Genomic DNA, 27,777 nt, shown 5'->3' with positions numbered 1-27,777 from the left:
ATCTTAGGGTTGTGTGGAGCAGGTGTCTTCTGGCAGTACAGGGTACAAGACAGGAACCAACCCCAGACAGCAGACAGCCCATGACAGAGCACATGCACACTTGGATAGGCAGCGCAGAACATTACAAAATTTAAACAATGTAGACAGGAACAGGCCATTCATCCCAACAAAGCTCACCAGTCCTATCCTAAGCAGAGTTTTGAAAATCCATTAAAGTCCTTCTGTCTACCACACAACAATCTTATTCCATGTGTCTGTGGTTCCCTGGGTGAAGAACACCTTCCTAATGTTTGTACGGAATTTACGCTAACAGGTTTCTAACCGTGTCCCCAAGTTCTTTATGAACTCATTTTAAAATAACATAACAAATAAATCTCAATCCTCTATACTAACTCCCATCATAATTTTAAACACTTTTGATCATGTCTCCTCTTAATCTTCTTTTCCTTAAACTGAAAAGTGCCACCAGTTGCTATTACTGTTAATATCATTAGTAATAATCTAAAGAAATGCATAGTAAAATGCATCAGTAGAATAGCTAGGATTATTGTAAAGGGTATGCAGTTGCAGTAAGAATATTTCTAAGACTGATGCTTCTTAGTGCTTCATTTGCCATAGTGTTTCCTTTTATCACAAATTTACTGTGGTGTGAATGGTTAACTCTGAGAGTTTTGGTGTTTTTACTTTTTATCAAAATGTGCTGCAATTAAAAAAAAAAAAACTATAGATAACAGTTAAAGAGTGAGCTGCATTGTTCAGAGCACAAACTGGAGGCTTAACTGTATTCATTGTTAAATCATTCCAAATAAACGGTAAGCCCTTAAAGCTTCCAGCAGGAATTCTCTTCACTTCTCTGTCAACACTTGGATAATTTGGCTTGTAGTAGTGGTAGATCAGACAGACCACGTGAGCAAGGCATTGTCATAGTACTGTAAATTTGTGGTCATTCGTTTCCTTCATTCCTGATTCTATTCAATGCGCTGTTTCCCGTCTCTGTCTAATAATATTCCACAAGCTGTTCTTCTATTCTAAACTGTTCATGCAAACGGATGTTCTGAAAAAATAGGATGGAAGCAAAACAACTTGTATATAATTCTACTAATATGGTTTGTACATTAAAGATATTATATGGTATCCACATGTTTGCATGTATAAATATTGCTTATTAAGAACAGCATATGTAAGCTTTGCTTATTAGGCTATTAAGGGTCAAACAATTGATTCAGATGGCAAGCTCATTGGAGTTACTTAATGTCTATGGTGGCACATAGAGTATTGCATTACACTGAGGCAATTTCACCCTTCCTTCGCTTATTAGTGAACAGTACTGTGTACCTACAAATGGTGTTCAGTTTGTAGCTTTGGCATTTAAAACTTTGGTGTTGAAGAAAAAAAGACACCATGTCAATTCTAGGTCTGATGTGCAAAACAATAATGAAAAGGTTATCTTATGCACAAGCTGTCAGTCTTCGGGACATGATTGTTACACTCCTATAATTGGCCTGCTCACCAATAATGCAGCTGAATAAGATCAATATATTGGGTAACAGAGTACAGGCATGAAATAAGAATTAAGAATTTCACTGCATCGCTTTGTATGTGTGACAGTATTATGAGTATTACTATTGTTGCTACTCTATTGCTATTTAGAACAAGAAAATAATTAATCTTGGAGTTCAAATTATAGACTTGTTATATACAGCAGGATTGTTCATATACAGCAATGAAGCTACTGTACATTTGCTGTGTGCTTTCTACATTTTATTTTGGTATTAGCTGCATTTCACTATTTTAGGCCAGCACAGCTTGTTGATTTCCATACACATAAATATTGCCAGGTAACATCAATTCAGGTTTTGATGGCCTATAATGTATTACTATCTACTGCACTACTTGGTAACTTATGGTTATCTGTGTGAAGAAAAAAAAAACTTCCAGTATTTGTGCAAAATTTACATCTAATCTGTTTACAGTATATTTATATTCCTGCATTTTGGTTGAGTAGCTGATTTAAAAGGGTTCCAGGGTACTAATTCTGTTCGTAATTTGAAGACTTCTATCAAAAGCGCTATATAAATGTAAAGAATTATTATTATCATATGTTCTAAGAGCGTTCCGGCTTAAAATTCCAAAAGCCAAGTTTTAAATAAGTGGTTAGGCGGCCTTTTGCTGTTATATACCAAAAATCTGGAATACTTTACCAATTGAGATACAGCATAATAATACAGTGGAACATTTTAAGAAACTCTTTTGTATCTTTTGTATACTGTTTATTCTTTATTATTCTTATCTAAATTTAATTTGTTACTACTTCTTTGACATGTTGCACAGAGCTACATCCGTTTTATGAAAATGTGCTGTAGTAATAAAGGAACCAGTCCTGAACATGGTGCCAGGCCAACTCAGGACCCACACTGGACCAAAGTCAAAATTGATTTAACACATGGATATGGGTGAAATCAGAATATCTGAGGAGGAAAACATGAGGAGACATGGGGATGATGTGTAGAGTGCACACAGAGAGGGTGCTGGACACAGGATTCAAACCACAGATACTGGATCCATGAAGCAGCAGTGCTTACCAATGCACTACCATGCTATCCGTGTAATAAATGAAGGAAAATTACTTGTGATTTTTCCTTATCATGAATGGTTGCAGTGACTAAAGATGTATGACAAATATTTAATAACACAGATTAAATGAAAGAGTGTGTGAAATGTCATCAGGATCAGTGTAAATGATACAATTCAAATAGCACTGTTATAAAATGTAAATGTATTAAGTTCTACCATTCACCATGAAAGACAATATACTGTAAATGTGTTTTACTTTCTATGGAGTACAGTCAGTGCTGGTTATTTTGCACCCTAGGCCAAGCTTATTAGTGTGCCAACCAATTGTTCAGTAGCTAACTTGTGTGGCTGCAGTTTGTCACCCTTATGATCTGTGCCCTAGGCAAATGCTAAATTCATCTTAATGCTGGTGCCAGGCCTGAGTACGGTGCACCAAAATAAATTTGAGTTTCCCCCCCACCATCTTGAAAGTGATCTTACTATGAGCTTCGGTTTGCCTGTAGTATGCTGTGTTGTGTTTTGGAAAGCAGAATTATACAACAATATTAAAAATGAAAACATGTCTTAAGGTTTAGTAATGAGTATCTACAAAAGGTTTATTTATATTTCTAGTTTTTCAAAGAAGTTTGATTTCACCTTCTTCGCTTGTGTGTTCCCAGTTGGCTGATAGACATGCAGACAGCTCCTCCATCTCCTGTAGCTTTAGTGCTTGCAGAATATTCACTCAGACAATCTTACTGGGATGTTGCATTATGGATCAGGCCCACTGGTTTCTGTTAATGTTTTGATGACAGCATGTTATTTCAGTTTTGCGTTGTAGAGTTGTTTGCCCTCCAAAGAAATAGTGCTTGTCATCACTTTTTATCAAGGTGGTATTTTATATCCTGCGGTGGGTTGGCACCCTGCCCAGGATTGGTTCCTGCCTTGTGCCCTGTGTTGGCTGGGATTGGCTCCAGCAGACCCCCGTGACCCTGTGTTCGGATTCAGCGGGTTGGACAATGGATGGATGGATGGTATTTTATATTACTCTTCTATTTTTTTTTAATGCCAGGGGCCTCATGTATAAACAGTGCGTACGCACAGAATTGTTGTGTACGAATGTTTCCACGCTCAAATAGTGATGTATAAAACCTAAACTTGGCGTAAAGCCACGCACATTTCCACGGTACCTCATACTCTGGCGTACGCAATTTCTCCGCTCGGTTTTGCAGACTGGCGGCACCCAGCGTCAAAGCAGCGCTACTGTTCCTATGTGGTCACCCTTTCTTTCTTAGATCCACATTCCTGACGCGGCTTTATAAATACACTGAAACTAACTGCATATTGTTTATTAGTGTAATGCATCTGATTGTAATTAACCTGCAGCAATATAATGGTCCAGGGAATAGCCATAGTATTCCAAATACCATAACTGCTTTAGCGTTGTTACTCTCGATGCATCTTCTTCTTCTTTCAGCTGCTTCTGTTAAGGGTTGCCACAGCAGATCATCTTTTTCCATATTACTCTCACTGCACCACTCAGAGTATTTATATCACTGTATCTGAGTGGGGAATCACAGCAGCAGCTAATTGGAAAGAGAATTATCGGTATACAGCATGAAGCAGAAGCTGCCTGAGCCACGTCAAAACGTTTCAGAGACTTTCCTATACGGACTTTGCGGTTTAGAAAAAGTTTCATCCCAAGAACTATAAACGCACTCAATCAGTCCATCAAGTGCTCCTTGTAGAACTGTTTGTACTTATAAGTACAATTACCTCACTGTAAACTTGCACTACAATTATAATATTGCACAACCTGCGCCACTTTATAAAGCGCGTATTTACATATGATGACGATATCATTTTTAAGATGAAATGCAGCAAAATATGTTGATTATATTATACAGATAAAACTTTAACTTCATTTAAATAATCTGTATTGTTAATAATTAAACATGTGAGAACACGGTGCCGCAGCGCTAGCTAGTTCAGGGATTGTTCCTGCATTGCGTTGTATTCTTGCTGGTGCTGACGCGACACTGGAAGGATAGACGGATAGAATACTTAAACATGTACTACAAAGATATTTCAATGTTCCTTAAAAGTTTTGAAGAATCGGCGTTCTAAGCTTACAAATGGCTTCACTTCTATTACAGAGCTGATTGTGTGGCGATTGGGTATTTGGAGAAAGAAAAGTAAGGAAAGGAATTGGAGGTTAGTACGTTTGAAAGAGACAGTACTTCTGTAATAAATTATTTCATCGGAGGTTGTGCATGGCACAGCAAGCCTCTTGCGTGAGACATGAACAAGCACTGCGCCACCGTGTTCCCATGTTTAATAACATGCTTTCATTCCTATCATCATGAAAAAGATATCACGTATACATCTCAGTATTTTAATTATTCAGAGAGCTGTAATATCACGAATGTAATGGATTATGTGTCCTGTCGGAGAAAGAGAAAGCCCGTTTAAGAAGCAGGTAGTGATTCACACACAGAGCACAAAGAAGATCAAATACAGAACAAAGCATTTAACGTGCTACTTTAGTTACAATGGGATTTGAGAAACTAGTAAATTAAACGATTTTAAGATGAAGTTTATGATGTTCTTTAATGGCAAAATAAACTACGTGATTAAAGTGGAAATTTCAAGATTAAAGTTGACATTTCGTGCTTTTTTTCCCACTGTATGCCTATTTTTTTTGTCTGTACCCTAATAAGCTTTCATATGACACTCAGACAGTGGGCTACGACTCGCCTTTTCACAGCGACTTTGATATGTAACTTCTTTTTTATTTCGGGCACTGTGCGACTTTGTGAACTTGAGCTTTTGAGTTTCTCCGACACTCTGTCACTCGATCAACTTCCTTTTGTTGATTATACCACTGTTTAAACCAACAAATATTACATTTTTCCTTTGCCTCCACTTGGTATTCGCTGAAATTCTTATATTTTCCCCTGTGCTTTTCCCATTGTCTTTTCACAGAAGGCTATTTATATTGATTTGCATATTCAAAGAGGCGTAATTCTGGGAGGAGTTGGGGCGGGACAGCAGACGCGTACACGTGCGTTACTTTTCACGCTGATCGGGATTTAAGTAGCGGAAGAACGTGGAAGTTTGCATACGTACAGATTCCTGCATCTGGATTTTTCTGTGTGTACGCACATTCCCACTTTTGTGCTTACGCCATGTTATAGTGTGAGTTCTACGCACGGCGTTATACATGAGGCCCCCGGACTCCCAAAAATATTGTTAATCTAAACATACACTATACAGCATCTCTATATATAATCTTCATTTGGATCTTGATCTTTGTTTGTCCGCGAATGAATTAGAAGAAGAAGCACTAGATGGCAGTAGAGAGACAGCTAAAACATAGGCATTGCATTAAGAATCTCCTCCAGGCTTATACTACTGAAGACTGTAGTACTCCAGTCACACCTCAAAACACAAACATTCAAACTAAACAAATTGTTGTGCTTTAAATTAACTAATCTTTATATATAATCTTCATTTGGATCTTCATCTTTGTTTGTCCGTGAATTCCACGCATGCGTAGACCACCTTCCAGTTTAGTACGTTGTTGTTACTCACGGATGTCAACAATGTGCTGGAATAACGAAAGGGGTGGTGGACAGTGTTACGCTGGTTAGCTCCTGAGGCCTGGTTAGAGAATGAGATTGCCGAAGATAAAAGGTACGTGCCTACGTAACATATGAATGAAAGAAAGACAGTGGGTAAAATGAATGACAATGTAACAGCACGTTCCGGAAATTATTATTGTTATGTTGTAGCCGGCGAGTGCTGCGTGTCTCACAGTTGTACCGTGGCTTGCTCACATGTCAGTGAAGTGATCCCTATTTATGCTTTAAAGAGCCTGGATACCTATGTGTCCGCCTTTTATAACCATTGCTCCATGTATATTGCCTTACTCTTTGGATTGCCACAAAGCAACCTGCGAAATTGGAGGTTGAGAAGAGATCGTGAGAGGAAACGACAGCGTCGTGAAAATGAGACGGACTGTGAACGGAGAGAAGCAGAAATGCTCCTACACCACCACATAATTACTATTCGGACAGTGATTCCGAGTAGGCCGTTCCTATCGAATCAATTTCCAAGGGTTTTCTTTTGTAATTTTGTTTCCCTTATAAAAAATCATAATGCTGTGCGACGAAGGGCCCAGTTCATGACTGGCAGCCGCGTTTAAACAGGGAGCCCTTCACAGACAACTTTAACACGCGCAACGTAGTTGGGCGCACATGGCTAGTTAAGTGTAACTTTTCACTACAAAAATAAGGCTTAAGGAAAAAGACTGATTTCTGTTTTATTGTTATGTTTATTTCTGTGTTGCTGTTTATCTTGATATATGAGTGTTTATGTATATAAATTTTGTAAGGTTTTGTACATTACCGCTGCTGTGTTAAACTTGTAAAAACCTGCAAAGAATGTAGCCCTTTTCACAGTGAAAAGCACCATATATGAAAAGAATTGATGTCTAAAAGCTACTACTAAACAGTAAACTTATATATTAAATATGAATTTAAACACCTTGAAGAAGAACTGGCATCACCTTTCATGATGACTTCTAATACTCTGGCAAGTTCTCCATTGTACTGGGACAAGGTGCCTACCAGAAGGCCATCTTTTGCTGAGTGCTCTTAGCACTTTGAGATGATCGCTCTTAATGCAAATGTGATGCCTATGAAATATGTCCTCATTTTATTCATTTTATTGAAATTAATTCTAATTCATTTTGTAGGCAGTCTGGTGTAGATTTATAAGAGCTACTTGGTGTTGCAGTGTTTAGCACAGCTGCTTCACAAATGCAGCCTTCTGGGTTGGAGTCCCATTGCAGGTCACTGTCAGTGTCAGTGTGCTCACATTACCCAGAGTTACGTTCACTGATGACTGGGGGCTGGGTGGGTGGGTGCAGGCCTTGAACCTGATGCTTTTGGCAGAAATGCTGAGCCCCCATGATCCTTAATGGATCAATCAGTTTTTATAATGCTATGCTCTGTAGATTTCCTGTGAGTGGAACCTGAAAACGTAACATTCAAATTGGATTAAATAATGTGTGTTCTTAGCAGATGTTAGTGTGTGTGTCAAATGAGCTCTGTCAAAATGAAATTCAACACTTTTTTAGTTTACGTTTTTTCTTCACACTCTGCAGTGTTAAAATAGCATTTTTCCAAAGTGTTGCAAAATTAATGATATGATAGAGTAACAAATTTAACACTAGGGTTGATTAATTTGCACTTTTTCTGTTATTCAAGTGATTACATTTTACAAATAGTGAAAAGGATTACTCCAAATGACAAAAAAAGCTTTATGGTACAAGGAAAAAAAGGAATAAAATTACATGGTCAGAATTATTAAGTACCAGGGATCAGGCACGCTGTATGAATTAAGAGCAAAAATCTATTAGCTGAAAAGCAAATTTAGAGGAAAAGTCAATTATGAAAAAAGTTCTGTTTTTTTACTTGACTTAAATGAATATTATAATGCCTAGAACTGACACTAGTAAATGAGGCTTATTTATTATTTGAACTTGGATGTATGTGATGCGGGGCGGCACGGTGGCGCAGTGGGTAGCGCTGCTGCCTCGCAGTTGGGAGACCTGGGGACCCGGGTTCGCTTCCCGGGTCCTCCCTGCGTGGAGTTTGCATGTTCTCCCCGTGTCTGCGTGGGTTTCCTCCGGGCGCTCCGGTTTCCTCCCACAGTCCAAAGACATGCAGGTTAGGTGGATTGGCGATTCTAAAATTGGCCCTAGTGTGTGCTTGGTGTGTGGGTGTGTTTGTGTGTGTCCTGCGGTGGGTTGGCACCCTGCCCAGGATTGGTTCCTGCCTTGTGCCCTGTGTTGGCTGGGATTGGCTCCAGCAGACCCCCGTGACCCTGTGTTCGGATTCAGCGGGTTGGAAAATGGATGGATGGATGTATGTGATGCAAGAAAATAGTCATCTAGAATGTGTATCTTTTAATTGCAGATACATTTTTTCCAAAAATTTGGATACATTGCCTGCCTTCTTTTCATTTTAGAAGCACTGATTTCAGTAAACTGATGCTTCCTAAGTAAAAGTAAATACAGTCAGTCAGTTATATTCTAATCCAGTTATTACTGAACAGGGCCACAGGGGTTGCTGGAGTCCATCCCAGTTAGCACAGGGTGCAAGTCAGGAACAATTCTCTGGACAGGGTGCTAGTCCATCGCAGGGCAAACACAGATACACACGCCCACCCACCAATTTAGTGTTGCCAATTCAGTTAACCTGCATGTCTTTGGACTGTTGGAGGAAACTGGAGCACCTGGAGGAAATGCACACAGACACAGGGAGAACATGCAAACTCCATGCAGGGAGGACCCAGGACGTGAACCAAAGACTCCTTACTGCGAGGCAGCAGTGCTAACACTGTGCCACCACGCCACCTAAATGTAAGTACATTAATCACATAAAGAGCTTAAGAAGAACTCCTTCAATGTATATTTACAAATAGACAAAATAAATGACAAATAAAAAAAGATTTGGAAATGTAGTTTTGCCTGTTTAGACTTCATGAAGTGCCATGCATCCATCCATCAATTTTCTACTGCTTATATGGATGTGGTTCATGATGGCAGCAGTCAAAGATGTCCACATGTTCCTTTTCCCCTCCTACTTCTCCGGGGCGACAATGAGGCGTTCTCAGGCCAGCTGAGGGATATTTTCTGTCCAGTATGTCCTGAGTCTACCCCGAGGCCTCCTCCTTCTTGGACATGCTCAGAACATCTCAGCATTGAGGTATCCAGGAGGCATCCTAATCAAATGCCTGAACCACCTCAACTTCACCAAGTGTATACTACATAATGCCCTTAACAGTTCTATTACACTAGTACAGTACTTGTTCAGATACAGCTTAAATCTTTAGGTGAATGCAGACTAATAACTACATTATTATTATTATTATTATTATTATTATTATTATTATTATTATTATTATCTGTGCCTGATTATTATTATTTTTTAACTTAAAGGAAGGTTTGGACAGAGTGGTGTCACATGTGTTAGGGCTGCTGTCTTATAACTTCATGGTGCTGGGTTCAAATCCTGTCAGTGTAGACACTGCATAGGTTTTCATTGAGTTCTTCAGTTTTCTCCCATGTCAAGTTAGACGGTGCAATTCTAAATTGGATGGGTGTTAGTTACTGTGCACCACGATGGACTGCTAATCCATTCAGTGTTGGTTCCCCCCTTGTCCCTGGTGCTTTTGGGTTAAGCTTCCCAAGGACACTGCTCTGAAATAAAATGTTTTGGAAAGTGATCGGTGGAATGAATTAATGATCTAAGTGGCAGAATCTTAACATGCAAGTTAATTAAAAATTAATTCAAATGAATGATGAAAATAATTTGACTTTACAATATATTTCTTAGAAATACAACACATACAGTATACAGCTGCCTATGTCTGACTCAATAAACAGTAAGCAGAAACAGGGCATTTAATTACAAACAAATTTCAAGTAAATGCAGACATTTTCTTTTCATTGAATCAAATGGAACAAAATAAAAAAAACCAAATATGGGGAACAGCTGACCTACCTCAAGGAGATGTAAGATCTTGTGTTCTTGTGTGTGTGGCTAAGTCCTCATGCAAAGCATTTGATTCACAAATCTATCCAAATCTGCCAACTCCATCTGTGGTCCAAACCTTTGGGTAGTGTCTACTAAAGTTAAATAGCCGGTGGCTGTAATAAAGCTGCTGTACAAGATAGCTAGCGCACTTTCCATGACTTTCCATGGGTAATTGGGACTGGATAATTAGTGAGGATTATGGATCTGATATTGCTGAGTTTTTGTCCTTGGAACCACATCAAAGGTGTTGTTCTGGGGCAGTTATTGACCCATCAGCTTTATAACTAGCCTCTGACATAACAAAGCAGAAGGAAACAAAGTTTTTCGTCATTCATAGAATTCACAGAAATGTGCAAAATACCAGCTGTTTGAAGGACAAAAAGTGCCATTATTAAAATTCCTAAAGTAAGCTGGTTAGATTAAATAATGTGGGTCTGTGCATGTAGTCCCCACTTTACGATGGCAGACGCTAAACTTTCAAGGTGATTGGTTGAAGGCAAATGACTATCCTGGAATGCAGATGTTCTGTCAGGACCAATGACAAAAGGATATTATCAGTGAGGATGCCCTGTATGCCTCAGGGAGGATTTATAATACTATTATTGAATTTTTGGATGATGCCATTACCTAAGGAGATTTACATGACATATAACAGAATGCACTAAATTTGTTTAACTACATTTTTTTGATAATTTAAGAACACCCTTAGCTCAACCAACTTGCTCAGTTATTCAGGCAATTATATTGACAAGCTTATACTGCTCAGTCCTGGGTATGACGTTAATCTGCATCCAGCCCTGTAGGTAGGTCCTCCAACCTCCAGGGAAAAACCTGGGGGTTGGTGGCAGAATTGGCACTCTAGCCACCATAAAAAACCTCACACTGGTTCCATACCATCTGAAGTAGTGTGGTGCTGAGGTGTCACCCATTGCATGGCTGCACTCGGGTTCTAACCTGAGTTAGTTTGTCATGTGGTGGGTGCAGCAATGCGCTGTTTCAGCACCTGCTCCTAACTTCCTCCTCCTCCTCCTCCTTATACTGTAGATTAAAATGGCATGCCTTGTCTGCTTTCTAAGAATTGACACAGGGTATGAACCTTTTATGAAGTAAATCTATGTGGTTTTTCCATATTGGCAACATGCAACAAGTGGGTCTTTAGCATGAAGCATTGGCATCATTAAACTTAACCCCAAATACTTGTGGTAGCTGACTATTGATCTAATTATCCAGGGTTGCTGTAAGAAGGTACTGATTCTGGCTTAGTCTGTCTCAGTATTTACAAAATGTTAGATCCTTTTTTGTATTTCAGGTACTAGATTTTCAAAACAGGACACCCCCCACACGTACAATTTAAATAATGTACTATTCTTGGTTATTACTAAGAAAATCATTTCTTTTCAATCAGTAAGTAGATTACAGTCGGCTTATTTCCCTCATTTACATGTATTAGCCCCCTGGTTTTCTGCTTAGTTAAAAAAAAAAACAACAAAAAAAACAAAGATACATTTTAATAATACTTTAAACTAAATGAACTGCTTGTAATTCATTTCAATGGTGCATGAAACAGTATCAAGAGGGGCTCATGCCAAAAAGTCTGATAGCTCTTTTAGTGGAATTAAAAAGCACATCTTCTTTGAAGTGCTCAAGATAAATTGGTAAAATCAAAATCAGCGTAATCTGATATACTGTATGCTGTGATCCTGGTTTATCCGCAAAGAAGTGAGCCACAAATGCAGTTCTCAACCTAGCTGATCAGCAGCAATTTCAGAATGAGAGCTTTCCTTAACAGTTTTTTTAAAAATGTCAGATCAAACTGTAAAAACCTGATGTAAAGCACACAGACAGAAAAAACATTGTGTTCAGAGAAATAAAAAGAAGGAAAAGTATTTTTCTCAAAAGTTTCAAAAGTTATGTTTGAACTTAAAATGCCACCGCGAAACATGCTCAAAGCAGTCTGTGGTGACCATTGGGCAGATCAGGCAGGAGTCAGGAGGAATAGTTAGGGTACCAGCCGGCACTCACCATTTAATTTAGGTCAAACACACACACACACACACACACACACACGCACACAAATATCACTCTATGAGCAAGCAGAGGAGAACTGTCTCTGCAACAATCAAAAGGGGTTTCATCAGGGAGAGCTCTGTCTCCATTGAGTGGGGTGCCAAAAATGACTCGCCTTCTTCCTGGGACCTCCCATTTTTTCATATCATAACTGGAATGGGTGGAGTCATCATTGGGCTGAAAGCAGGCACTAAGTATCTTCCTGTGGCTATCTCTCATAACTGCAGGTGAAAAAGAAGACAGTGTTAGTGTCAGCACCCCCTCTAGTCACAGGATGGTACAACTTACCTCAGCAGAGGAGGAAGATGATCATTGTAAAAGGTTAATTTAGAAAACATTATAGTTCTTGTGGGTGGTGCAGTAGTAGCGCTGCTGACTCACAGGGTTCATGTGTTGGGTTCTCCCTGCATGGAATTTGCACGTTCTCCTCCATGTCTGAATGGGTTTCCTTTGGGTGCTTCTGTCTCCTCCCATTGTTCAAAAACATGCATTTTCCGGTGGATTGATGATGCTGAATTGGCCCTAGTAGGTTTGTGTGTATGTATGTGAGATTGTGTGCCCCTGCGATGGACTGGTGCCCAGTGCAGGGTTTGTTCCTGCCTTGCACCCTGTGCTTGCTGGAATAGTTTCCAGCCACCCATGACCCTGCTCAGAATTAAGTGGGCTTAGAAAATGGTATAGTATAGTATGGTATGACTCTTTTTCAGAATTTGTGAAAGTAACAATTCTCTTCATATTCCCTGGTATGTAGGTCTATTATAGTAAATCTACAACAGAATCACATTTCATACTATACAAAATATCGATATTTGTTGTTTATATCTTATTATAAGGCTTCACAGTGGTGCAGTGGTTAATGCTGCTGCTGACAGCTCCACACTCCTTGATTCAGACACTCAGCCCACGTCCATGCAGAGATTGCACAGTTACCCCATGTATGTTTCAATTTTTCTCCAGATACACCAGTGTGTCGTCTACAGCTCAAAGACATTTGTGTTAAATTAATCAATAACTTATATAACTGAGTGCTTATGCTTGCCACCCATGGTTAAGTTCCTGCTTTTTCCTACTGCTAGTGGTGTAATGCTCTAGTTTATTGGGATGCCCTTAAAAAACTTGTCCTGCCCCATAAAAACTGTTAAAAAAATAATTAGTGAATAATATTAATTTAGCACTCTGTTGACTTACTTATACAAAACATGATACCCATGAGACTCCTGCTGTGTCTCTCTTTTCAAATATGGTCAAAAGTTACTTGCATTCTGAGGCCCTGTTTTGTCTCAGTTTGTGTTTTATGTACAGCACTTCTCCCAGTCATTGTGAAGCTGACCCCATTTCCTGCAATCCTCCATCTGACCCTGGCTGTCATCACCTTCTGCTGCTAACATTAGCTAATCCTATCTTAATCCGGTTTAATGGGCCTTGAGTGTTAACGGCTATTTCTTCAGTATTTAGTATGTTATTGTTTTACTGACTCTCGAGACAACTCAATCTTTTTTTTATTTCATTTGTCATGACAGATATATATATTTTTTCAGTTAGAAAGCAGAATGCCAGCCAAATGATTGTTGGTTTAATTCATGCTTTTGACTCTCTACGCGACTTTAAGCAAGGCACTTAACCCAGCTATTCTCCAATTGTAAAGAATATGTGTAAGCAATCATAATCTGTATTTATCTTGTTAGTTGTCTTGGGGCAGGACCTCTGCTAAATACACAGTACAGATTATAAGTCACATTGGTTAGTGCTGCTATAGCAGAATCACTGAGTTTGAACCCCAACTCAATCATTGCCTGCGTGGTGTTTCTTTTTTCAGATACTTGTTTTCCTACATTGCCCTAAAGACTTGTGAATTTTTTCAGATACTTCAGTTTTCCTACAATGCCCTAAAGACTTGTGAATTTATTGGCAGTTCCACTCCTTTGGGCCCCTTGTACAATGCCCTTAACCTGCAATTGCTTTATCCTGGGTATGACGTTAATCTGCATCCAGCCCTGCAAGCAGGTCCTCCAACTTGCAGGTTGGTGGCAGGATTGGCACTCCAGTCAGTGTGAAAAACATCACAACGTTCAATTCCATTTGAACTAGTGTGCTGCTGAGGTGTCACCCTTTGCACATCTGCACTTGGGTCCTAATTTGGAATCCTGAGGTGGTTCTTCATGTGGTGGGTAAGGCAACAGACTGTATCAGTGCATGCTCCCAACCTCATTACTTAGGTAATGGCTCTGAAGATGTGGGCTCAGAGCTCACGTGGGAAATGTTGTGTAACTGAAAGGACAGGCAGGGACAAATGACCTCATTAAATCATTAATATTCATGAGGTAGTTCCCCAAGACTGTCAAATTTTGGAAGAAGATGAAATTCTGAGGTTTATGCAAATTGGACATAGACAAGATTTCTGGGAAAATAAGTATGAATTGTTAAAGAGCGTCATTGCTTATTAGAATGTATATGTTTAAACATAGATAAAGTGACCAGTGTGTGTATGCTTGTAAGAACATGTACAATGGAGGCTTGGAATTTTAAGATGATGGTGTTTTGTCTCAAGCCATAAGTAACTTAATCAAAAATCAACCAAACCATGGGAACGTATTGGTTGTCCCAAACTTTGACTTATGCAATATCTTACACAAGGCAGGGTTTTATTGTGAGAGGGAACAGTCAGCAAGACCCTGTAAATTCAAAGGCCAGAGAGACATCGTAACTGCCAAAACTAGGAGGAGAAAGAGAAACAATGGCCAAATAGAAGACAACTCGGTCTGACTTTGCCACCAACAGACTGCCTCTTCAAACCCAAGCATCATGCCTGGTTTGAGAAACCAAAGGCTGCAACAACCAAAGCCAAAGACACCTGTCATGACATTTGCTGTGTGACCCTGATTTGAATTGTTCAGGTTGTATGTTTTCATATCTTAACATTTACACCTCACAGGTGGCGCAGTGGTAGTGCTGCTGCTTTGCAGTAAGGAGACTGTGGAAGATTGTGGGTTCGCTTCCTGGTTCCTCCCTGTGTGGATAGCGCTTTGAGTACTGAGAAAAGCGCTATATGAATGTAATGAATTATTATTATTACACCTAGTTTCTCCTTCAAATAAACATAATTAATGATTGAAATAGTTTAGTGAGTATTACTTTTCTAAAGTTGTCCTGTTGTTTACTGACATTTAGCAGTGACCAATGATTGTTAATAAAATGAACTGTGTCCATTTAAGTATTGTACTGTCAGGGGCAGTGATTAGCCTTTGGCTTCTTTTAGGCTGTGTGTAGCTCTTAGCCATTGGGATATGAAAACCTGACAGGAGTAGCCGTTCCTGCCTTTTGTGAGGTATTCTGAAGTCTAGCCCTTTCTGGGGAAGAAATGTGAAGATGGATCGACACATAAGTGAATCCTGTATAAGTGGCCCCTTATGAGCGGAATGGCGTCTAGCCTCTGGTAAGGTGTCGAAGTTGAGGTAGATTGCCTTGGCTAGTGTCGAGATATTCTTTCTTTGTATTTGAGGTTTATCTGTGCTGAATGAATGTTAAGTAGGCAGTTTTGCAGGACATATTTATGAATCAAGCCTAACAGTTTAGGCATTTCTAGTATTAACTTGTCCACCAATACAGAAAGAACCTTAGAGCTTAAAATACCTTTCCTGGACTCTTTTACACCACAAAACAAGGTCAAAAACAAAATAACTTGTGAGTTATTTACAAAACATATTTTAATTAATCATTAAAGGTTTCTTTGTATTTCAAATATTAATCCAGGTTTGCAGTCATTAATTAATTTATAAAGATAGGTTGACAATATTTTCTTGCTCATCCGAGCTATCTAGTATTTTTCACATTATATGTGAATGCACCTGCCATGTCTGCCTGTCCCTGTGAAACAACTCATCTCCCGGAGAAGTGAATCTGATGAAATTTGACACATGTTCTTCAAAGAAATTTGTTGGGAAAGTTGGATTTTTGTTGAAAGATTTGTAAAGCACCCTGTTAGGGGTGCATGGAATATCAGTTCTGTAAAAGTACCAGATTCTTGGTACAGGAAATAAACCATAGCTTTCCTGTCAATTTCTAAATCCATTCCTTCGACACTCAGCAGTGAATATGTGAAAAACCACTCGTTCTGTAGACTTTGAGAAACAAAATCACAGCTTAGACGCGATTAAAACTTCACGAGGGACAATATTGCTTCTAAAATTGCACACTTCATACTATTAAGAGGGAAGTGGTGCGCAGTGCACAATGTTTCAATGACTTGGCACGCCAAGAAGGCATGCAGTTGTGAAATACACCATAGAGGCTGGTGTAAGAATTGGGGTGGTTTGTCATTTACTTAGGAACCATTTTGGTACTGGTACTAATGTCTGAAAGCTGGTATCAGTACTGAGCTCAAAATATTAGTATAGATCCAATACTTCACCCTGTACTTCAGTTTCATTGTAAAGTTTTGGCAAATTCAACTCAACTCAACTGCCTTAAAACAGAGAAACCTTCTGTGAGACTCTAGTTAATGATTAGTTTACTGTTTTAAACTTACCTAGAGACAGGTCAGTTTGTACTGTATATTTTTATCTTCTTCTATTTTACTCATCTGACAGCCGCTCCAGATTGCAAAATACAGTTAGGTCCATAAATATTTGGACAGAGACAACTTTTTTCTAATTTTGGTTCTGTACATTACCACAATGAGTTTTAAATGAAACAACTCAGATGCAGTTGAAGTGCAGACTTTCAGCTTTAATTCAGTGGGGTGAACAAAACGATTGCATTAATATGTGAGGCAACTAAAGCATTTTTCTAACACAATCCCTTCATTTCCAAATATTTATGGACCTAACTATACATCTACAATAGAAGTTAGTCATACACCGGGATTATTTTTCTGTAAGCTTCACTGTTTTAAAAATATTTAATTATACAAACTCTTTGACAATGTAACTAAAAAAGTGTAAAACTTGTTAAATTGGTTAACTAACCCCATCATACAAACTGCTCCTCCCCAAGTGTTACACAATACTGACATTATGCTGTCAAAGTATGTATTTTTTGCATAGCTTTTTCATAATGTCAACGTTGCCGTTAGGTGTTGATAATTAAATAACTGGAAAACGTCTAAAACAACCATTTCTGTATTATCTATGTGTTCTATAGGTTTGGTAGTAGTCATATGTGTTTTATTATTGCTTTGCTTGTGCTGCAGTGAATCCATAATTTAACTGTCAATTTTTTTATGTTATTAAATTGATTTTTCACTAATTTGTGTGTGCTTATTTAATGTTTCAACTGCAAGTCAATGCCATGAAAATCTTTTCAACATGAGCATTGTTGCATTTGGGATCTAGAGATCCATGCTTGTAGGAAACAAGATAGATGGAAACTGGAAACATTCAGATTTCATTTTCATTGTATAAGACTGATATATGGTCTCTTACTGCTGACAATGTAAAATCAGGCAAGGAAACTATGAATTGATATAATTATGACTTTGCAATTTTACATTGATTATGTAGCTGTTTTCCCAGCTCTAAAGGTTTTATTTAACTGCAGGGTATTTTAAGGTCAGAGATGGAAGAGGCATATTAGGTGAATGCAGTACCTGTCTTCTTATATATGACTAGAAGAGGAACCAGCGGGCTGCCTAATTTGCTTGCATTGTTTTTTTTTATCCACAAAGTTCAATCACAGTTCTATAAACATAACCAGTTATAGGGAGCTGCAAAGGAGCTAGAGGCATTTAAAAGTACAGAGACTATACCAACAAAGCAAACTTGCATAACAATGTACCACAAAATGATCTCCTTGCAGGAAGCATTTAGTGAATACAGCAGGCGGTTTGAAGTCAAGATGATGAGCAATGTAACCCTGGGCTAACGCCTGAATGGGACAAATAGCAAAAGCCATAGAGAGTTTCAATTATTTGCTTATTACACTCGTTTCACAGGTGAAGACAAAAAAAAAATTGTCACCAGTTCTTGTTATGGAAGCTGATCTATAAACTAAAGTAATGCTGTTTTTATACAATATTTAGTGATGTCCAATGAACTATGAAAACTGTCCTCTGGTGAGCAGTGAACTTCAGTTTTCATTCACCCAGACATGATAGTAACAGGATATTGCCAGCAACTCTGCTCTCATTGGTGTCTTATAGTGGGATCTGCGCTTTGCATTATCCCACTTGTTAGGCACAAATGAACCCTGTTCTTATATGTCCATGCTGCTATTGTGTTGAGCAGATACAGCTCTCTTCCCCCATCATTATGTCTCATCTTACCAGCGATGCCCACCAGGATGTATGTCCTATTAGAACTACTGTAGTAATTTTGATCATTGATGTCCCCTGTTACCTTATTTGCTCTTTATTGGTGTTCACTATTTCTACAATAATGTTGACTTATAGGTGGTTGTGAATGGTGTGGATTTGCGGGATTTTTTAGTGTCTTTCATTTTAGACTCTTTCATAATCATGAATATAAATGAGAAAATAAATCTCATCATGTACAAAGGCAAAAGGCAATATCATAGTCGTACTGTATGTATGAACAAGTACAACGTTACATTCCTATACACAAACTATCCATGGGCTAATAAATCAGACGAGACATTGACAATTAGCACATGTACATTTTTGCTCAATTAACTTATAAAAGTGCCTTCTTGATGCAATATATTCTCAGAAGAAAAGGTTTCATTTATCATGCTAATGACTGAATAAAGCAAAAGCAATTTCACATGGCAACTATTTGAGTTGAGATGCATGGTGGCACAGTGGTTAGCACTGTTGCTTGAAGGATCCAGTGTCAAGGGTTTAAATCCTATGGGTTTAAATCCTATCCTCGTTGCTGTCTATGAAGATTTCAGATGGTCTCTCCATGACTTTGTGGGGGTTCCCACCCACATCCCCCAAAGACATTCAGGTATAGTTATCTGGTGACTCTACATTAGATTTGTGTTGTGTGTGGTGCCTCACACCAGTTCTATGTAACCCTGAATTGGAGTAAGTGAGTTGGAGAATATCACTTTATATTATGTTCTTTACTATTGTAATCTTAGTCTTGTTATCTGATGCATGAATCCCCTATTTTAATAATAATAATAATTTTTCATATTTATATAGTGCTTGTCTCACTAGCATCCACCTGGATGATGAGATAGGAGCCATTTTTGCGGCAGTACGCTCACCACACATTAGCTATTAGGTGGTGGAGTGGGTGTGGTGGTGGGTGATAGAAACAGGTGATGATTGGGGGCTAGAATGACTAGGCCGCGGTAGGCAATTTAGGATTTTTGCAGACCTAATTAATTTTAAGTACTGTATGTTGGCTGATAATGCCATCAATATGCATAAAAAACAACTAAGCATATTGAATTGTATTTATTATATAAGAAATAAAATAGCAAGATAAGAACCAATATTCACTTTTTCTCAGCTGCTTTTCAGTATTTTTCTCAGTTTATGATATATGAGTTTTACACTTGTAGTTACACACAGCGCAACAGTAGTTACACACAGCGCAACATTGTTTTTAATTGTAAGACTGACATTGTTTTCTGTTCACATGTGCTATGATTTTCTCATTCTTAAAGTAATACTCCACACAAAAATTATATATATATTATATTTTAATTACCTCATGCAGTTTGTAGTGATGGCCATGAAAAAATGATGTCATGCAGAACAGAGATAACAGCATTTCTGATTGGATAAGCATCAATGGTGACCAGCACTGGACAACAGAAAACATTATATAAAATGTCCATGAAAAACTCTCCCTTTACTCTTGTTTCATAATCCACATGTCAAATCATTCAGTTGTACTTTCACAACATCCCAAACACATGTATTTTTAGTAAAATGTTGTTAAATAAACCACTACCAGAAAATTCTCTGAAATGTGACCAAGGTTGGAGTTATAAGCCTGGCTTCCCCAATCACTCATTGGTTCGAGTCCACACTTAGTAGCAGCTTATTCATGGGCTAACATTGCATTTCATGTGTTTTTGCAAAAAGCATTCACTGAGAGACATGTACAGTATAACTAATGATTAAAAGCTAATGGAAGCGAGTGAAACATCAGGAAGAGAACATGCCTCACACGTGTGCATATCTGAGACTCTTTATCAAGCAGAAGGTCAGTTCACCTGTGCAGCTTCACAAATAGCTGCTGAATAATCTCAAAATACTCCATTTGTGGATTTGAATATAAATGTAATGTCAGGCGGCAGGTCTGCAATTCAGATACTTGTTTGTGTTTGAGCATGTTCAATTTTTGCTTACAAGAGCATTTTCCAGAAGTAGTTTATTTAGCAATATTTTAGTGAAAGTGCATGTGTTTGGAATGTTGTGAGTATACAACTAAAGAATTTAATTTGCGGATTATGCGACTTTTTGCAAGATTTTTTTAGGGACATTTTTTGATAATGTTTGCTGTTGTCCCACATTGGTCATCAAAGGTGCCCATTCTGTCAGAAACTTTTCTTAGCTCTGTTTTGCATTAAAACATGAGATTACACATTTTTTACTGCCATCAATACATAGGGTAAGTAAAATATCAAAACATTTTATTTGCTAGATCATTCCTTTAATTAGCATATTTGAAAGACTGCTTTTGTAAGTGATAAGCATGATATTATTTATGTTCAGAATGGCACATAAGACATACTGTATCAATATTCAAGCACAGTCTAACTTAATGTTCTGGCACAATGTTGTGGAAGCTTTTCAAGTTAAAACTTGTTGATTCCCAATTGTGGAGTTTCTTTATTTTTATAATATTTTTAACATTTCTACACACTGTAAAGTTTGTTTTTGGACTTTGCCAGACACTGTAAAAAACCTCACACTGTTCCATTCCATTCAAACTGGTGTGGTGCTGAGGTGTCACCTGTTGCATGACTGCACTCGGGTCCTAATTTGGGATCTTGAGGTGATTTGTCGTGTGGTGGGTGCAGCAATGCGCTGTATCGGTGCATGCTCCCAACTGACTCTGTAAATCAATAAATAGTCATGAGTCACCATTAACAATGAATTTAAGATGTACGTCCTTTTTAATAAATAATAATAATTTAATATCAAACCAGCCACATGCACTTCTCAGAGTAATGTAACAAGGCAGACAAAAGTGACCAGGCAGTATCTTAAATACGTTAAGTTTACTTATTATATAATACAGTCAAGAAGCATTTCAGTTTACACTGAATGGTGTATTCTTTTAACACACCTATGTCTTAATGTTATCTAAAACTCCCAAAATGGTTAAACAGATTAGAAGTCTCTGGCAAATATCTTGTTCTTATTAGTAAATTCTTATAGAGAACAAAATAAAAAAGTCAAAATATCATATGATCTCGCCTCTATGGTGATGCACCAATGATACCTGTCTTAATTAAGTAGGCACTTACGTATAGTTAGAGGCACTTTACAGTTTTCCCCTACAGACTGCACAACAAAGCTGAACTAATTGTTGTCTTTAAGATTTTGACACTAGCAGCACCTTTACTGATGTATTGAACTTTTTTGGAAAAACAAAAACAACTGTACTGCACAGTAACAGCTTTAATTTGTATATTGGCATGCAATGTTTTGATGTGGAATTTTGTTGTCCTGTTCAGTTTAGGTTCATATGAAAGAATGCTAAAATGTTTCCGGAGATGGATCTCCACACTCAAATCTCAGCATTCAGTCACTTTGTACATGAGGCCCATGGTGTGTTTTTTTTTTTTTTGTAAATTTCCAGTATATTTGTTTTTGTGTGGAATTTTTGTTTATTTTACTGCTGGTCAAAGTTATGCAGTGGTCTGTTTATGTTACAGTAATTTGAGTTTCATTCTCTGCTATTCTTGTGCCGCATCATTTTAGAAGCCGTTTCCTGTTTTTTCAATTGTTTGGACTGAGTTTAAAAATAAAAGAACATACATTTCTGCTGCCCTCCAAGATTGATTGTTGCATTACACCCAATACTGATCTAACTCTTCCTCCTCTTTTAAGTTGTTTAAACATTGCTCTTTGGGTTGATTTGTTTTCAATCCTAATTTTTGTAAAAATTGATCTATTTGTATGGAATGATTACAATAAAATCAATAAAATTAAAAAAAAAAACAAATAAAAAAACATTGCTCTTTGTGTTTAAGGTGGTGACTTTACTCTAGATAAACATTCACTGTGCCCATCCATTGTAGCTTTGCTCCAGTGCTTTGGATCATTGTCCTGTTTTAACCCATTATTTTTTTTGTGGTCGGACTGAAACTAATTTTCCTTTCAGTACTTGTCTATACATAGTTCTACTCTATTTAAATGAATAATTTCTGTCAAGTTTCTGTAACACTGACGTTATCCGTCATTACTTTCACCACTATAATTCATTGTAAGCAGATGTCATTTTCTTTGGTTTCATGGCATGCTGGCAAGTAAGAGAGCATTTCTTGATCTCATTCTCAGTTCGTGCCAGTTGTTTGCCAGACAAGAGATGATCAAGCTTACATGTGGAGGAAAATTTAGTAGACATGTTTTTGGCCAAATGCAAAGCATTGTAGGTAGTACCAGCCTAATGATCCATGTCACACCATCCATTTATTTAATTTGATTCTGTTGATAGCATCAGAGCATGGCAGACAGAAATTCTGCTGTATGCAGTGAATAGGAGTTTTCACATCATCCTTACACACCAACACTTACTTTTGTGGTTGTATTAAATTATTACCTGTTAATTCAAGTTTGACAAAAGGTGTATTAAAAATTGAAAATTTATACATTTTATATTGTTAATTCTGGGAAAAGTTATCAGAAAGGTCCATTTTGATAAAAAAACAGCCATTCAACCCAATAGGGATGTTCCAATGAGAGTTTAGTTTTGTTTTTTGTTTAGTTCAGTCTGGAGTGATTTTGCTAAGTCTGTGCATTTGCAGATCCATTTGGTAATTTATGGGTTTTCTGCTCTTTATGTTATTGTTGCATTTAGAGTCACAATTTTATGATGAACATAAACTAAAGTTCCGCTTCAAGTCTAGTAAAACAAAAACAAAAAAAAAAACAGCTGGGTTGAAAAATTGTTTTTATCTGCACTTACAAAAAATGCAGGGGTCACCTTAAATTCATTCCACTGGATTAATGCCTGTTGTCATTTTACTGACACCGACTGCACGTTGGCAGACTTGGTCATGCAGAGAAACACATCTAACAAGCACTCTATGAAACTGTTTAAAGTTAGTGGTCAATAGGTCAGAGTGAACAATAATTGCTTTTATTATTTTGGTAGGGATCTTAAGGAATAAAGTAAAACATGTTGCTTTTGCTAGTATATGTGTGTGATTAAGAGTCGTAGTTCAGACATGAAAGGTGCTCTCTTTAAGAAAATGGTATTCCATTCATTCCATTTTCCTGGCTACATGTAGACAGTTAGCTCAGAGAATCACGCCAGCTTCATTTGAGAAAGATCATCATTCATTAGCATCAACATGGTTCCTTATATTCCTAAAAGCAAATGAAACAAGATCAAGCTGAAGCAGCATGATTGATATAGACACCCCGTCCAAATGGTTGTCAGAGTGACAGTTTGTTTCATCTGGCTTACACTAATATTTTATCACCCAAGGCTGAGTCACGGCTTTTCCAATAAACAGATTTTACAGCTCTGATATATAAGTAAGTAGCTTCTTCCCAAACACATCTGCTTTAACAGAGTTTGACACCATCTCTCTCTCTCTCGCTCATTCTCTTTCTCTTCTCCTCTGTAAATATATTGTGAAAAAAACAGCAATCACCTTGTTCACCTAGAGAGGCTAAACAGTGAAGCACATGCTCCTTTGCCAGCCATAGAGCTTCAGTTCACATAGCTTCTGCCAACACAGCTCTGCAGATTGTCATCCTCACTCAGAAGCTACCTAATAGTTACAGTGAAAAGAAACGATTGCACGTAAGATAAGAAAAAAAGTCTGAAAGTAACTGAAATTTCTAGTTGCTGAATTTCCAGTTTTACACGAATAATGAAACCATTTCAAGGAGCTCCTTTCATCATAAATCTGAAGAGCACTAGTATACATGCACAAAGGGTTTTTGTTTAGTGATCTGCATGTTGATGCAGCTAATGCACTTATCTTTATAATTGGTACTCTGATGACGTTATTTGCACCACCATTCGGGACAGTGACATAAAATGGTGATGCCTCAGGAGAAACAATATGGTGAATAAAATAATACAAAATAATTCCTAATAAAAGAACACAAAGTCCAGATACCATAACACGAACCTGGGTCACAAAAAAGACAACATAATGTGACATCAAAACTAATTAGGTAGTTAAAGACAACTATATAAAAAACTGTATACCTCCTCAATCATGACACTCAGTCTGCCTTCCATTTACTGGGAATTCCACAAGAAGCCTGGGATGTAAGATGGACGATAGTTACACCTGTTGTCTTGACTTTCCAAAAAATGTACACTGTGACCGGTGGACAGACTATAAGAGAGACAGCAAGAATAGTTGAGACACCAGTCGGGCTAACCCGTTTAATCATTTGCGTTTGAGCCAGAGATAAATAAACAAAAATTACATTTAGTGTGTTTGCACTCACAAGCAATAGTGAAATTATGGCCAAATGGGCCAACTTAAGAAAGTACATAACATGTAGTGTTAAAGGGAGCTTAGTCTCTTTTGTCGTTTGGTTCCAGAAAGGAAGGACTGGGGCCATCTTGGGGCTGGAGGCGGACGCTAGGCATCCTCCTGGGGCTTATTTGTGGAAGCATAAGAAGACGGTAATAGCAGTAGTGCCCCCTCTTGTTCTGGACCAGTATTGCTTTACCGCGACAGAGCCAGGAAGATGAGTCCCAGGTACACATGTGTGATAACACATACAATATGCTGTTTATGCTGAATTCCGAAAAAATGGTGAAATTTATACACACGTTTATACTGTACATAAATATATTGATTAAATGAACATTCAAGATATCCATATACAAATGTATTGGAGATAAATGTTCCTGATTTAGCTAGGGTTTGTCAGAGAAGAAAGGGAGGCACAGAATGCACACACACCAAAAATGAGGCCCCAAGAAGAAGAGGGAGTGACAGACTGGCAAAGCATTTTTCCATACCACTGCTAAAGGTGTCATGCCCTGTGTGTGTGTGCAATAGGCAAGGGCACCAAGGAAAGAGAAAAAGAACTGAGACGCAAGACAAAACCGTATATTATTCCTTCAAGCAACCTTGTGTAGGTGATGCATGTGCCTCCCTGAAGAAATAGGGGGAGTCCAAAGAAGGTTGGCACAATCACAGAGTACCTATTGGCTGATAGAGGAAAGTACATGTCCCAACTAATTTAATTAAGTAATTTATTTTTTAATTAATTACATTTATATTGTGCTTTTCCAGCTACTAAAAACACTTTACATAGACAGGTGGGAACCACTTCAGCCACAACCAATGTGTAATACTCACCTGGATAATCTGATGGCAGCCATTATTGCAGCAGTATGCTCACCAGACATGAGCTGTTAGGTGGTAAGGGGGTGAGAGAGATAGCCAGTTAGATTCAGTGGATGAGTAGGGGGGCAGAATGAAGTCTGTGATGGACAATTTAGCCAGGACATCAAGATAAACTCTACTGTTTTCCAAAAGATGCCCAGAGATCTTTATTGACCACAGAGTGCCAGGACCTTGGTTTAATGTCTCCTCTGAAGGACCTCCTAAAGGTGGGGTCTTCTAGCCAGTTAGTTGGCTGCACCATGTTTGTGGCAGCCTGGGAAATGATTAAGATATACGGCTCTTTAGGGACTAAGAAGGGTAAAGGGTGCAGTAAACACTAGAAGGAACTTGGAGTGACTTGAGGGCATGCAAATCTAAATCAAACTTATGCTGTAAGTAAGCTCTGAAAACATTTAAAGAGGTTTTAGTCCAGAATTCCTTTTTAGCTTAGAGTCAGAGGTGAGGTGGGGAAAGCTTTCAATGGTAAGAAGAATAGAGAGAAAGAGAAAGGGAGAAAGGAAAGGAGTACTTTCATGACACATTGTGAGCAAGTTGGTAAGCCCACACACTGGGTGAAGAAAAGATCAGCACCTGTAGAAGATGGTCTTAGAGAGGCAGTTGGGTTCACACTGTTAGTTGTTTGACTTTGTACTTTTGTGTTTTCCCTTTGACCATCCCTCACTTGTGTGTTCTGTATAATAAATGCACTCTTTTATCTATATTAGCCCCTTATTCTATTTCTTTGTGTGGTAGTTTGCTAGAAGCAAGGCATCCTTGACTTGTTCCTAGAGTGTATTTCTATATATTTCAAATATATGTATATGTATATTGTTCTTTATACAACAATAATGATTCTTTTAGACAAAAGCCTTCTGTTAATGTTTTATTGTAGACTTGCTCTCCTGTAGCATTCATGAAAAACAATTGTCAACTATGCTGCACATGATTATTTAACACGTATTGCGAGAACATTTTTTCATATACTACCTGCATCCCTGTAGATCAATTAATGAAAAATGAGTTTTTTCTCAGTTCCATGTAGGCGATGTTAGGATGGCATTATGAAAGCTGGGGGTTTGTATCATGTTATAATATTGTGTTAAATTGATTGATTGTGATGATTATTCTGAGATAAATTAGAAAAGCACACAGTTCAGCTAAACAGTAGCTAGAGCTGAAGTCAAACCTGTGATCAGCCTGTAATCACTCTAAATCCTAGATTAATAGTCCCGGGAACTAAGCAGTCATCTGTACTTACAAAGTAATCAATCCCAGAATGGATTTTTAATTTTTAGTACAATTGGCTGAAAGGAGCAATTTAAATAGGCTGTCTAAAGAGGATTTAAAGTCTAGCTGTGTGTACTGTATATTGTGGGCAAGGGTTGACCAGTACAATCTTAATAGGCTTTTCTCTTTTTTATTTTCTTTCCAGACCAACAAAGGCGATGCCCTGGCCAACCGTGTCCAGAATACTCTAGGGAACTATGATGAAATGAAGGATTTTCTTAGTAACCACTCCAGTCAGAGCCACTTGGTAGGAATACCCAAAAACTCTGTCCCACAGACGCCTGTGGATAAGGCCGAACAGCAGAGCTTCTTTCCTGACGGGCCAAGAAATAGACTGGCACCTTCTCACCAGGGTGTTGGCCATGTTAGCAGTGCCACCTCCATGCCTCCACCATCAGCTGTAACTCTTACAGGCTCTGCAGTACTGCATGGACACCAAAGCAACAAGAAATCTCGCTCAGCTGAATGGTCCCGTGGTAGTCACAGCTCCTCTACTGGACAGTCCAGTCAGACTGCAGGTCAGCAGTGCAGCAGGGCTAAGCACACTAATTCTGCACATGAGGCACCTCAGAGTAGGTATGATGAATTATTTACTAGTCAAGCTGACCTTCACAAGGGAGACTCAAGTCCTGCATCTACATCGTCCCGGTCAAGGAGACATGGCCACTCTTCAAAATCTGCTGCTGGGGACATTACCTACAAGGAAAGCAACCACTCCAAGTCTCCCACAGAAACAGACTTCAGCAGTCATGGCTCAAGCTCACCAGTCCCATCTACTTCTCTCATATGCGGTAGCCTGTCTGCTCCCAAT

At 38.3% G+C, this 27,777-nt stretch overlaps 1 protein-coding gene across 2 annotated transcripts in view; it reads left to right on the top strand.

The window, feature by feature from the left end:
• The window catches only part of aff2 (AF4/FMR2 family, member 2), a 684,414-nt gene that overhangs the window by 181,969 nt on the left and 474,668 nt on the right, over positions 1-27,777 (top strand). For both annotated transcript variants that reach the window (XM_051935183.1, XM_028816861.2), the window contains exon 3: positions 27,112-27,777. This exon is cut by the window's right edge and continues 234 nt beyond it. In XM_051935183.1, the coding sequence (XP_051791143.1) occupies positions 27,112-27,777 (666 nt within the window). The remainder of the gene's footprint in view (positions 1-27,111) is intronic.

The sequence above is a fragment of the Erpetoichthys calabaricus genome, chromosome 12 (genome assembly GCF_900747795.2).
Source record: "Erpetoichthys calabaricus chromosome 12, fErpCal1.3, whole genome shotgun sequence".
NCBI lineage: Eukaryota > Metazoa > Chordata > Cladistia > Polypteriformes > Polypteridae > Erpetoichthys > Erpetoichthys calabaricus.
This window is presented reverse-complemented; position numbering and strand designations above follow the sequence as displayed.